The sequence below is a fragment of the Microtus ochrogaster genome, unplaced genomic scaffold, assembly GCF_000317375.1.
Source record: "Microtus ochrogaster isolate Prairie Vole_2 unplaced genomic scaffold, MicOch1.0 UNK1, whole genome shotgun sequence".
NCBI classification, from domain to species: domain Eukaryota; kingdom Metazoa; phylum Chordata; class Mammalia; order Rodentia; family Cricetidae; genus Microtus; species Microtus ochrogaster.
Genome location: NW_004949099.1, coordinates 41,348,445 through 41,361,389, shown reverse-complemented (window position 1 = coordinate 41,361,389; position 12,945 = coordinate 41,348,445). Strand labels below are relative to the sequence as shown.

Sequence of the window (12,945 nt, the reverse complement as noted above, 5' to 3'; positions counted from 1 at the left end):
GAGAGTGTGTGTGAGTGTGTGTGTGTGTGTGTATGAGTGTGTGTGTGTCTGTAGCACACATGTGGAAGTCCGAGAACAATTTCTGAGTATCATTTCTCTTCTTCCACCATGGGTCTGGGAATCAGACTCAGGTCGTCAGGCATGGCACCTCCTTGGCTCCTAAACTTAATCTTCAAGGCATCTTATTGAAGTGTCAATGACATGTGCTTAGGGCCTACGTGGTGATAAGTTTGGGCAGATGTGGGGACCTGTGAAGATATTGCCACCATCAAAATAGTAAGCATCCATCACTGTCCAAGAGGTTGGCTTTTTTTTCCCCCTCAGTGTTAATGACAAGACCTAGGACCCTGTGCATGCTTAGCTCTACCCCTAAGGCGCACACGCCCCTAGCCAAGCATTTTCAAACCTAATTTTGTGTTTGTAGTTCTCGCCTTCTCCTTCTTCTTGCCAAAGAGAGTCTCCTGTGTTTTAAATGCTTTTGGCTCCATAGAATTCCCATTGCTTATGTATAACAAAAGCTCCTCTGAGAGTAAGATAAAGTGTGCCTTGGGAATGAGGAATAACCTAAAGGCACTGCTTGACTTCATTTAGCTCCCCTGTTCGTCTCTGAAGGCAAAACCCGTGTCCCGGATAGTTGATCTCCTTACCATTTAATTCTCTCCTTTTTCTGTTGTTGTTGTTGTTGTTGTTTTTTTTTTTTTTCGAGACAGGATTTCTCTGTGGCTTTGGAGCCTGTCCTGGAACTAGCTCTATAGACCAGGCTGGTCTCGAACTCACAGAGATCCGCCTGCCTCTGCCTCCCGAGTGCTGGGATTAAAGGCGTGCACCACCAACCCCCCAGCTTTTTCTGTTGTTTTTGTTTTTTCAAGACAGGGTTTCTCTGTGTAGTCCTGGCTGTCCTGACACTTACTTTGCAGACCAGGCTGTCCTTGAAGTAGGGGATCTGCCTGCATCTCCCTCCCAAGTGCCAATACTGACCAACTACCATTTAGTTCTTTTTTTTTTTAAAGAGATATTTATTGAGAGCTTACAATATGCAGACAGTTTTTTAAATGTATGTGTGGTGTGCATGTATGTTTGTCTCCCTGCGTGTTGATATTGACAGTCTTCATTGATCACTCTGTCCTGTTTACTCTCACATTGAACCCAGAGTTTGCTGACATGAACTAGTTGAGACATCCGGGTTGCTTCAGGGTCTAGGTTGCTTCGGGGGACCCTGTGTCCACCTTCCAAGCTACCAAGCTTGCCTGGAAATGACCTGGGTTCATCTGAACTCCAATCCACTCACTTATACAACTGTTTTATCCACAGAGTCATCTCCCCAACCTTCCAGGGATTTCCCTAGGTGTCTGATATAGACAAATAGCGAGCACCCGAGTGCATTCTCAGGGTGCCCAGAATATCAGTAGATCCCATGGCACATGGAGGGAAATGAGGACGGCAGGAAGCACAGGCTGAGGTGTGCTGATGGGCGGGGCATCCTTGCCCTCGTATCGTGGTCAGGGAAGATGTCACAAGAGTCGTCCATCTCCACCCAGGCTATGAGGCCATTCTAGACACTGTCAGGAACATGAAGAAGGTGAGAGTCTGTGGAAGGACGGCAAGCACAAAGCCTAGTGGGCAAGCGGGCCCAGCGTGTCCTAGGAAGCAGCTCAGAGTGGCAGATGGGTGACATCAGAGAGGTGGCTGAGCTGGTATGAGGGTGGATAGATCCTTCGGATACATCCTGGCCTTTGGAGGGACTTGAACTGTGTGTGTGTGTGTCTGTCTGTGTGTCTGTGTGTGTGTCTGTGTAGAGTGTGTGTCTCTCTGTGTGTATATGTGTGTCTGTGCGTGTGCATCTGTGTGTGTGTATAGGTGTGCATCTGTGTGTGTCTGTGTGCCTGTATGTGTGTCTGTGTCTGTGTAGAGTGTGTGTCTCTCTGTGTGTATATGTGTGTCTGTGCGTGTGTGTCTGTGTGTCTGTATGTGTGTATGTGTATATGTGTGCCTGTATGTGTGCATGTGTGTGTGTATATTTGTGTCTGTGTAGAGTGTGTCTGTATGTGTGTGTGCGCGCGCCTGTGTCTGTGTAGAGTGTGTGGTGTGCATGTGTGTCTGTGTGTGTTCTATATGTGTGTCTGTGTAGAGTATGTGTTTGTCTCTGTGTGTGTGTGTGTCTGTGTGTTCTATGTGTGTCTGTGTAGAGTATGTGTTTGTCTCTGTGTGTGTCTATATGTGTATGTGTGTCTGTGTGCCTGTATGTGTGTATGTGTGTGTGCATCTGTGTGTCTGTATATGTGTGTGCATCTGTGTGTGTCTTTGTAGAGTGTGTGTGTCAGTGTGCCTATATGTGTGCATCTGTGTGTGTCTGTCTTTTGTAGGGTTCCTTGTTGTACACTGGGTAAGAGCTCTGTCCCCAGCTTTCTTCACCACTTGTTTTTCCCCCTCAAGAAACTCTGTCTGATGTGGCTTAAGCTGGTGTTCCTGGCAGAAGCAATCCTCCTGCCTCTCAGCCTCCCAAGTAGCTGAGACTCCAACCCTGCCACAACACCTGGCAGAACTGGGACCCTTCCTTTAAGGAGGATGGGAAGCCAGGGCAGCACTTTTTGGATTTTAGTAGACATGTCAGCTGCTGAGCCGAGAATAGCCTGAAACAGGAAGCCAGGTGGAGGAGATTAATAATCCAGGCCAGCGCGCGTGATGGTTTGGACCCCAGGACTGAGGAGGGGAAAAGAGGCCTAGTCCTATCACAGTAGAACAGCGATAGACTCGGTCATTCCTGCATTGATCTCATTCATCTGGTGCCAAACACTGGCGACGTTAACATGTTTGTTGTATGAACCATGGTCTCATTGTGTAGCCCAGGCTGACCTGTAATTCCTGATCCTCCTGCTTCAGTTTCTTAAGTGCTGGGTTGCAGGCCTGTGCCCCCCATTCCCAGCTTTGGAGGTGCAGGCTGGAGTGGGAACAGCTGAAGCTTGAGTGTATTCTTTCCCTCTGGGGTGCTGAGAATAATGGGCACAGATAACTGATAAGCAGCCAAGGCATGAGAGAGAGGATCAGTCCAGGAACTATTTCCCAGATGCTCCCCGAGGTTCCTAACATCTCCTGCTGTGCTGGCTAGCTCTCTCTCAACTTGACACATGCTAGTCACCAGTGAGGAAGGATTCTCAATGGAGAAAATGTCTCCTTAAGATGAACTACAGGCAAGCCTGGAGACATTTTCTTCATTAGTGATTGACGTGAGGCCCAGCCCATTGTGGGCGGTGCCACCCCTAGTCTGGTGGTCCTGGGTTCTATAAGAAAGCAGGCTAAGAGAAACCCTGTCTTGAAAAACAAACAAAAAAACCAACCAAACAAATAAAAAACCAAGAAAGCAGGCTAAGCAAATTATGAGGAACAAGCCAGTAAGCAGCACTCCTCCATGGCTTCGACATCAGCTCCTACCTCCATCTTCCTGCCCTGTTTGAGTTCCTGTCCTGACTTCCTTTGATGATAAGTTGTGATGTGGAAGTATAAGTCAAATAAACCCTTTCCTCTCCATGTGGCGTTGGTCCTGGTGTTCCAATGCAGCATAGTTACCCTGCCTAAGACGCCTATCTTCCCTGCCATTCTGCTGTCCCACCACCAACTCGGAGGCTCACCACCATGTCTCCAGGCTTGGATTGGCCTGTGGCTTTCAGGAACCTCTTCTCTGTCACCCCAGCTTATCCCTGGCCTTCGTCTCTGAACTCTGGTCACTTCTTTAGGCTGAGAATGTGTTCTCCCTCCTGAGGAAGAGATTGACTGGGCTACAGTAGACTTGTCCTCCTGCCCCTTATCCTGCCTTAAACAAACAAACAAATAAAAGGTTGGGTTTTCTCCGTAGCCCAGGTTGGACTCAAACTTGAGGCAATTTTCCCACACTGGGCTCTTAAGTGCTGGTATGATAGATATGGCCCCCATGCCTGGTCAGAGTCCTTTTTCAGCTGGTATTAAGCTCAGCATCCTAAGGCAGTAGAAATTTGTGTGGTCAAATATAGAAGAAAGACTTTAAATTAGACTGAGCTAGACTAGAAGGCGACCGGGCGGAGGTCCATGGAGGGAAGTGACTTGCTGTGGTCTCACAGCCCCTTTGTGGAGCTGCAAGTTCAAACCTGGTTCCCTAAACCACAGGTTTGTGGTTCTTTTTCTGTAACCAACCAAGGGTGGCTTAGGCCTCCTGTTTCATAGCTGCAGCACAATCACCTTGAGTAAGACACAGAGTAGACCTGGCCGTTCATTGGAAAAGCACCTATGGAATCTGTTTCTCTCAAGGCTTTGAGAAGAGACATCTTTCAGGACTCAGATTTATAGGTGTAGACTAGCTCACAGAGTGCCCGGGAGCCTGATTCTCTACTCCTTCCTTCCTTCCTTGGACACAGACAAGTCAGAGTTCTCAGGCCAGCACATCTTCCTGGCAGTTGAGGACTCTTAATTTGGACTTGGCCATGGGAAAAGGTCAGCTTGGGGGCCAGTCTGGCTTTGGCCAAGTTCTCCAGTTACAGCCCAGGTGGCAGGCAGCCTGTTCGCCTTACCTGCCCCTGCAGCAGCAGCTTCCTCACATGGCCACTCCAGCCTCAGCTGACAGGGCAGGCCTCCGCTATGCCCTCGGGCTTAGATGTAGAACAAAAAGGTAATAGGTTTCTTTACTTCAGTTTTCCCTTTCCCTCATCCAATGCTCTCCCTCCGTCCCTCCGTCCCTCCCTCCCTTTCTCCCTTTCTCCTTTTTTGAGACAGGGTTTCTCTGTACAGCCCTGGCTATCCTGGAACTAGCTCTGTAGACCAAGCTGTCCTTGAACTCACAGAGGTCCACCTGCCTCAGCCTCCCAAGTGCTAGGATTAAAGGTGTGCACCACCACCACCCAGCCATCTGATGTTCTCTGTTCTTTCCTTTTATCCTACCCAGTGGCCATGGTTCCACTGAGGTTCACATGCTCCCCAGGCCTGAACTCAACCCTCATCCTCAAACACAACTGTTTCCAGCATACACTGCTCCGTTATGTGGACATATGTCCCCTAACCTAGGTGCTGAGTTCTGATAAGAGGACGGAGGCAGGAGAATCAGGGATGGACAGTTCCTATCCAGCCAGGGCTAGATAGCAATACCTTTCCCCCCAAAAGCAAACAAATACACACATAAAAGAAAATAACAACTATAAAACGAGGCTGAGGATGTAGCTTAGGTGGCAGAGGGCTTCCCCAGCATACACAATGCTCTAGGTTTGGTTTCCAGCACTGTGTAAAGCCTGGCATGGTGGCACAGGCCTCCAGCACTGTGGTAGAGGGCTTCTCCAGCATACACAATGTTCTAGGCTTGGTTTCTAAGTCGCCTGGGTTTGTTTTTGTTTTTGTGAGGCCAGATTGGAACAAAGTCCTTGTACCTGCTACGCAAACCTCAGCACTAGACTACTTCTCCTGGGAGCTCTTTCTGTATGAAGAGGCAGCACTCCTCCCTGGCAACTCTGAGAGTCTCAGTACGACACCTCCCATGGCCCTGGTTGCCCATTGGTGCGGGAGAATTGTCTGTATTCTGTCGCTCATGTTTCAAATAAACGCTGATTGGCCAGGCAGGAAGTATAGGTTTGAAAACCAGACAGGAAATAGAAATGATGTAATGAGAACAGGAGATTCTGGGAAGGAGGAAGTTGATTCCTCCCACTCCTGCCCAGACCACCGAAGCAGCAGAATGTGATCTGCCCCACTGAAAAGAGGTACTGAGCCACATGGCTAACATAGATTAGAAAAATGGGTTAATCAAGATGTGAGTTAACCAGTGAGAGGCTAGAGCTAATGGGCCAATCAACTTATAATTTATGGAGACCTATGTGTGATTTTCTTTGGGGCTTAACAGTTGTGGGGTACTTGGCAGGATAAAAACCCCAACAACAAGCAGGCCCCATTCATGTTACCGCCCACCAACCATCTTTAAGGTCCTCCTTATTCCCAGAGGCAGCATAAACTATAATAGTCTCCTGGGCCAGGTACACCTCACACAGAAAGCCCGGGAGGGGCCACAGTGTTTAAGCAGCCACTGTGGGATGAGGTTGGACAGAGTGGCAGTGGCCCATGTGTCCTGATTCTATTCTTGTCAAATCGCCCATTTGTTCAGTAAGACTGATGTCTCCTCTCACTCCTGGGATGTCCCTGTGCTCAAAGAGGGCGGGAGAGAATGAACTGCAGAGCCTTCTTTCCAAGTCCCTCCCAAGGTGGGCAGAGCGAAAAGCCCACTCTCAAATGCTCCTAACTGAGAGGTTGTGGGTGTCTCTGCAGGTCGGAATGAGCTGATTGCACGCTACATCAAGCTCCGCACAGGGAAGACCCGCACCAGGAAGCAGGTAAGGCCGGAAAGATCACCCCACCCACCACACCTACGCCCATGGGGGTAGAAGTGGCACCCACTCATCTGGGTTCCTGGGTCCATCCCTTTTCTAGAGAGTCAAACTCCCTCTCCAGGGTACTAGGGGGAGAAGAAGCACATTGTTCACTGGGCAGCACTGCTGGGCTCACAGTGAACTGGGCCAGGCAGGAGTGAGCTCCCCACAAGGACTGAGGGTTGGGGAAGCATAAGCAGTCTGGAGGTAAGGACAGGAATTCTCTCTTTCTACAATAGGTCTCCAGCCACATCCAGGTGCTTGCCCGCCGAAAAGCCCGGGAGATCCAGGCCAAACTCAAGGTGAGGAAAACAGTGTCAGCAGAGAGGGAACCCTGGGACTTGGGGGCAGTGGGGCTTTCCAGAAGCTGGGACTCTTTTTCCAGTTGGGAAAGTCAACCCTGTGGGCTCAGGGGTTTCCACTGTGCTGAGCCTATGTGCTTTTTGCCATTAAGGACAGTCAGGTCTAGGCCTGTGGCCTCTCTGTAGATCTGTGTATACGTACACGGGTGATCGTACACGGGTGATGGCCTCCTGCTGGGCCTGACCTGGGAGTTAGTGTTGAAGGGCCACACTTAGCATCTCTGTTCCCTCTGTGTTCTCTGAGATGACACTTCCATCCCCTCCCCAGACCCCCTTCAGTGTAAGGCCAGTTGCATGTGGGTCCTCTTAGGAAGACAGTCCTCCGGACTCTGGGCCCAGGCCTTCTGGGGAGCACTAGGAATGAGTGAATTCTCCATCATCTGGCCACTTGGGAGGAAGGCCTAATGCTTGAATGCTTGGATTAGACCAGTAAATACATCATTGTTGAAGCAATGAGACTCTTCGTTTTAATTTTCTCAAACAAAATCTCAGTTCATTATGCCTTCCAGTGGGTCATTCTGGTTGTAGCCAGTTTGGCAAAGAGTAGACCATAACTCCCATAGTTAGCACCCCAACTCCTGAGCAGTCTCTCATACCTAAGGAAGAACTCTGTACTGCCTCAGAGCCCAGTTTAAAAGCTGCTGGGCTGGATCACCTCACACTGTCCTGTCCATCACCTCTTCTTTTGGAGGTGGGTGGTAGTGGTGGTTTTAAGACAGGGTTTCTCTGGGTAGCCCTAGCTGTCCTAGAACTCACTCTGTAGCCCAGGCTAGCCTCAGACTCAGACATCCACCTGCCTCTGCCTCTTGAGTGCTGGGATTAAAGGTGTGTACCACCACCATCAGACCTGTCTATTACCTCTTACATGGCATGGCCCAGAGGTAGAACCACAGACCTCTGCCTCCTAAGAAGCCACACCCACTGTTCTTCCTGCCCTCAGCCCAGCTGCCCTCCACACCCTGAAGCTGTGGCTCAGCACCCCATCCTTTGTTCCCAGGACAGCTGGCCTGCCTGCAGCTGTGGTTCCCCCCTGGAACACCCCCAACCCTAAAGACCCACTGACTTTTCATGTCCCCTCTCTGGTCTGCCTCTGACTCACTGAGATCCCAGAGGGTGACAGCAAGGACCGAATAGCCATGTTATGTTTAGAGAGTCTAGGGAACTGTTCTATTCCTTGGGATGTCTCTACCGTCCATATTTGCTTCATGGAATCACATGTCTGTTTGTAACTTGAGACTTGAGGACAAGTGGGCCTCCAGTCAGGCATCAAGAGAAGCCACGAACTTCTTAAAGTTCTTAAAGTCATGTGTTTCCATCTCCTCAGAAGCTGGTCTGAGGACTCTGTCCTGCTTTTGAGGCTCCTGGGACCACAGTGGTTAAGCTCTGAGATGGACAGTAGGGTGGGCAGAAATCCTTGGGCTTGTTGTACCCCATCTCTGTTTCATGGTCATGTCCTGCACCCTTCGTGAGCCCTGTTCTGTATTCTCATCTACAAAATGACAGGGTGTTGTGGTAAGGTCCCCTTCAACTGGAAAATACCCGACTCCTGACCCTGCTGTCTGGCCATTTGATGTCATCCTTACGATGTCCTTTCCCCTTCCTCCCGGCTCACATATTGAGGATGTGGTTTCCTGAGCCCTGTCATTTGTTTAGATTAAGGATACAGGAAGGGACACATGTTGTTGGCATGGAACGGATGGAGCTCTCTAGATGCGGTTGTTAATCTCAGCAGCCTTGAGGATGTGGTCTGCCTGGGAGGGCTGGCCGGGAATGTCTTTTCCTCCTGAAAGTAATGACTTCAGAGTCGGCCTTTGAGAACAAGGCCCTCCTTTAACCGCAGAAGGACAGGGGGTGAGGGTGCCAGTGACAAGTTTCACCCACTCCCTGCTGATGGGGACCATAATATGGCTTCCATGTCCTGCATTGTTGAGTACTGACTGTTGGCACATCCTAACACTTTCACACTGCCCGTTTGGCTGGCATGACCCTCTCTGTACCAGCCTGCTGTGTCTTAGTCCTTTTTACTGTGATGATGGAAAAATTCCTCAGACTGAGTAGTTATTTATAAAAAAGTAGTCATGATCATACGTGCCTGTAGTCTCATCTGGAGGCTGAGGCAGGAAGATCACTCATCTCATGTGTCTGAGAACAGCCTATACGGCAGCCTCTGTCTTTAAAAAGAGGGGAGCTGGGCACGATGGTGCCTGTGTACAATCTCAGTTACTTGGGAGGATCCAAGATCAAGGCCAGCCTGAGCATTCCAGTGAGACCCTATCTCAAATTTCTAAACAAGCCGGGCGGTGGTGGTGCACGCCTTTAATCCCAGCACTTGGGAGGCAGAAGCAGGTGGATCTCTGTGAGTTCGAGACCAGCCTGGTCTACAAGAGTTAGTTCCAGGACAGGCTCCAAAAACCACAGAGAAACCCTGTCTCGAAAAACCAAAAAAAAAAAAAAAAAAATTTAAACAAAAAGAGGTTGGTGCTATAGTTCAGGGGTAGGGTTCTGTAGTGTGCGTAAGGTCCCGAGTTCAAGCCTCAGTACCCTGAAGACAAGAGCTAGGGGCTGTGAAGAGAGCTACTGCTGTGGTAGAGTGGGTGCCTAGCATGTGCAAAGGTCCTAGGCCCAGACTCTGTACAGAAAGAAAAATAAAAGAGAGAAGTTTAACGAATAGATGCTGATGGGACTGGAGAGATAGACCAGCGGTTAATTGCTGTGATTACCATAGTAAGTATCTCATAACCATCTGTAACTCTTCTTGCTTCTGTAGGCACCAGGCATGTGCATACTACAATATATACATCATACATGCAGGCAAAACACTTACACACATAAAACAAACAATGAATTAATAGAAAAAATAATAAATGCTTCTGCAGCCCACAGTCTGAGAACACGGCTGTAGCATCTATCCAGTATCTGTGAGGGCCTTCTTGGGGAATTAAAACATGGGGAAGGGTACCACCACCCAGAGAAGAAGCTAGCACAAGTCAGTCTTCCTTTTCTTGTAGACCACGAACACCATCATGGGGGCTCATGCTCGTGACTTACTTACCTTCCATAGGTCTCATCTCCAAATAGCCATCAACCTGTGAGCTTAGGGGAACACTTCTGAGCCACAGCATGGACCACTGCCTTGAGGCTAAATTCTCTGAGCCCCAGATCTTCACCTTCTAAGAGGGATCCTCCTGAGCCTCTGCCCTCCTAGGGGTCAAAGTGCACTAGCATTTCTCAGGACTACACTGCATCCTGCCTCAGAGTTGCTGTGTGGACTGAGGGAGACTGCCCTGGAGACTTTGAAGCTACCGAGGTAGTTGCCAGTCTTAATTTTTCTCTTACCCAAGGCTGACTTGGTTCTACCACATTCTCGTTTACTGTGAAATACTGACTCACTACTAGTCTCCATTTTATAACGATTGTAACTGGGCTGTGGGTTCAATGGTAGAGCACATGCTTGAAGCTTGGGGTTCCATCCCCAGCCCTAAAAAGAGGCAGGAGAGAGGGAGGGAGGGAGAGAGGGCAGCCAGACAGTCAGTCTGGTGTAGTTTCTAGTCAGTTTTAGGCTTCCACAACAGATGAGGAAACTTGAGAGAGAAGCTGAGCCCCCTGCTCAGTCACCAGCACGTTAATACATCACAAACTCAAATCTGGTCCCCAGCTCTGGCTACCGGCGCTGGACAGCTGTTCTGACCCCAAGGCCAGATCACCCTTCCCTGAGCCTGGCTGGCAGCCCTGCTAAGGTCCTCCCTTCCCGTGTCTTCCCAGGACCAGGCAGCTAAGAACAAGGCCCTGCAGAGCATGGCTGCCATGTCGTCCGCACAGATCGTCTCCGCCACAGCCTTCCACAATAAAATGGCTCTTGCCCGGGGCCCTGGCTACCCAGCAATCTCAGGGGTAAGTGGGGCAACCCAGAGCAAGAGGCCATCAAAGCTCTCCTCACTCTGTCTCTTCTTCAGAGCTGGGCACAGTGGCCAATCTCAGTCCCTCTCTTTTGAGCCCTCCCAGAGCTCATTCTAAACCAGGGCTGTTGCTGGAACTGCTGTTTGAGGTCCGTAACAATACAGCAGACTTTAAAGAGCTGCAAGAGGCTGCTCTCATTAGCTGGCCAGGTGGCCAGAAGTCCAGTGACTGGAGCCAAATCCTGAGGCTTTGACTTGACTATTCGGTTCTCAAATAGCCACCATTCACCCTTGACCCTGCTCAGCATCCCAGCAAAGCCCACCTTCTGTGTAGAGAGCTGCTGTCTAGGGACAAACCCGTGCTCAGATTTTGTCAGCCTGACGACCAGTCTCTTCCCTGTCTGCATCGCCACACTTGTAGAATGTTCCAGAAATGGTCCTCCTTCGGTCCTCCTTCCAAAGCTTGTCATATAACCTCTTCAAGATGCCCGACTTGCACCGTCCTCGCTGGTGGGGAAGGGACATGTCTTGAATTCCACAGCCCTTTCCGCCATCCTATTTCATAGGGAGTCAGAGGGCACTAGTTGGGGTGTTAGTTAGGTTGGACGTAAAATGATTGTGTAGACACTTGGATCGTATCATTTTTGGTATTCAAGGTGGGAGCCATGTACCTTATGCAAGCTAAGCACACGCTCTACCACTAAGCCCCTGGGTAGATTTCTTCACATTAGGACCTCAGAACCTTACATGTTGAAGAATCCTGTGAGTCTCGATGGGAGGGAGAAAGTACGGGGTCAGCAAGCTTGGCTTTCCCCAGGGAGCACAGGGGAACACAAAGCCTGGCTTTCTCTGGGGATCACAGGGGAACACTCCTTGGTGTGACTGGGGCCATTTACCATCAAAACTTGGCTTTTCCCGGGGAGCACAGGGAAACACACCTTGTTGTAGCTGCTGTCTGTAGCCTCAGCCAGTTAAACAGAGGCCTTGGCTTCCTTCCTTCCTCCTTTTACACCCGGAGGCCTGCATGGTCTTACAGACTCTTCTCACAATCCTCGTGGGCTTCTGTGCACAGCACAGCCAAGCTGAGTCTATACCTTTTACCTCCACAGTTTTGGCAAGGAGCTTTGCCAGGCCAACCTGGAACATCCCACGAGTGAGTATGGTTTGATTTCCTACCCCTCACTCCCTGAACTGAATTCAAACCTAGAATTTTAGGAAATGGAGCCTGGCTTTGGGAGGTGGAGCAGGGGGAGGCCCGCTACACTACGAGATCGGCCTTGACTTTAGGAATAAGGCTTTGCTCCCAGACGTCACTTGCTTAGTCTGCAATGTCCATACTCTGCAATGCCTTTTATTGAAGTGTTCATCTGGACAGGGTAAAGGAGGGGCTCTAAAGCTGATACCCAAAGAGACATCTGCTTGGCCTGGGAGAGGATGTGAGGTGGATTGCCCCAACAGACACATTGCTTCCATGACTCAAAACCAAAACCTGAGGGAATTGGCAGGGGAGGAGGCTGGAAGCCAATGCCTGCTGGGGCCACCAGTGGCCAAGCCTACCCTGCAGCTCTTCCCAGTGGCTGATGCCTTCTCTCTCCTTTCTCCCACAGTGTGAAACCTTTCTCTCAAAACGCTTATACTGTCCAGCCTCCGCTGCCTCTGCCAGGTAGGTAGCTGGTAACTGATCTGCTTATGTGTCCCGCTTAGTGGCTCTGAGCACCCGGGTCCTGTGAGATGTCATGATGTCACGTTTCTCTATTTCTTTCCTTTAGTCAGCATGCTGCAGCCATGCTTCACAGGTGCCATGGCATTCTGGGGCAATGCCAGGTGCCTTGCCTTCACAGGTGCCTGTGCCTTCACAGGTGCCATGGCATTCTGGGGCAATGCCAGGTGCCTTGCCTTCACAGGTGCCATGGCATTCTGGGGCAATGCCAGGTGCCTTCTTGCCAGTTGTGCCCAGGGCTGGCTGGGACACAAAACTGGAAGGGAGTGCCTATGTCCCCAGGCCACTCTTGTAGGATGTATATGCTGGCTCTTCAGGCTTCCCCCTTGGAGAGCTGCCTACTGCCTCTTAGCTGGGAGCCGAGGGACACTGCAAGCCTGATCCCTCCCTAGCACAGGAGACCCTGATGGCTGGAAAGTGCTGTTGGGCAGTGTGACAGAAGCAGCTTGCTGGTCTGGACCCTCCCTCAGGCCTCAGTGGACCAGTTTTGACAACCTCTCAAGAGGCTCCCTCAGCCCCTTCCACACTGCAGCCCGGGTCAAACTTTCAGCCTTGCGTGGAGATTGACCAGCTGTGACGTTCTGGTTGTGGGG

At 50.3% G+C, this 12,945-nt stretch overlaps 1 protein-coding gene across 1 annotated transcript in view; it reads left to right on the top strand.

The window, feature by feature from the left end:
* Positions 1 to 12,945, top strand: part of Tead4 (TEA domain transcription factor 4) — an 81,370-nt gene that overhangs the window by 46,297 nt on the left and 22,128 nt on the right. The window contains exons 5-9 of the mRNA XM_026788071.1: positions 6,274 to 6,338; positions 6,614 to 6,676; positions 10,499 to 10,627; positions 11,742 to 11,785; positions 12,240 to 12,295. Of these exons, the coding sequence (XP_026643872.1) occupies positions 6,274 to 6,338; positions 6,614 to 6,676; positions 10,499 to 10,627; positions 11,742 to 11,785; positions 12,240 to 12,295 (357 nt within the window). The remainder of the gene's footprint in view (positions 1 to 6,273; positions 6,339 to 6,613; positions 6,677 to 10,498; positions 10,628 to 11,741; positions 11,786 to 12,239; positions 12,296 to 12,945) is intronic.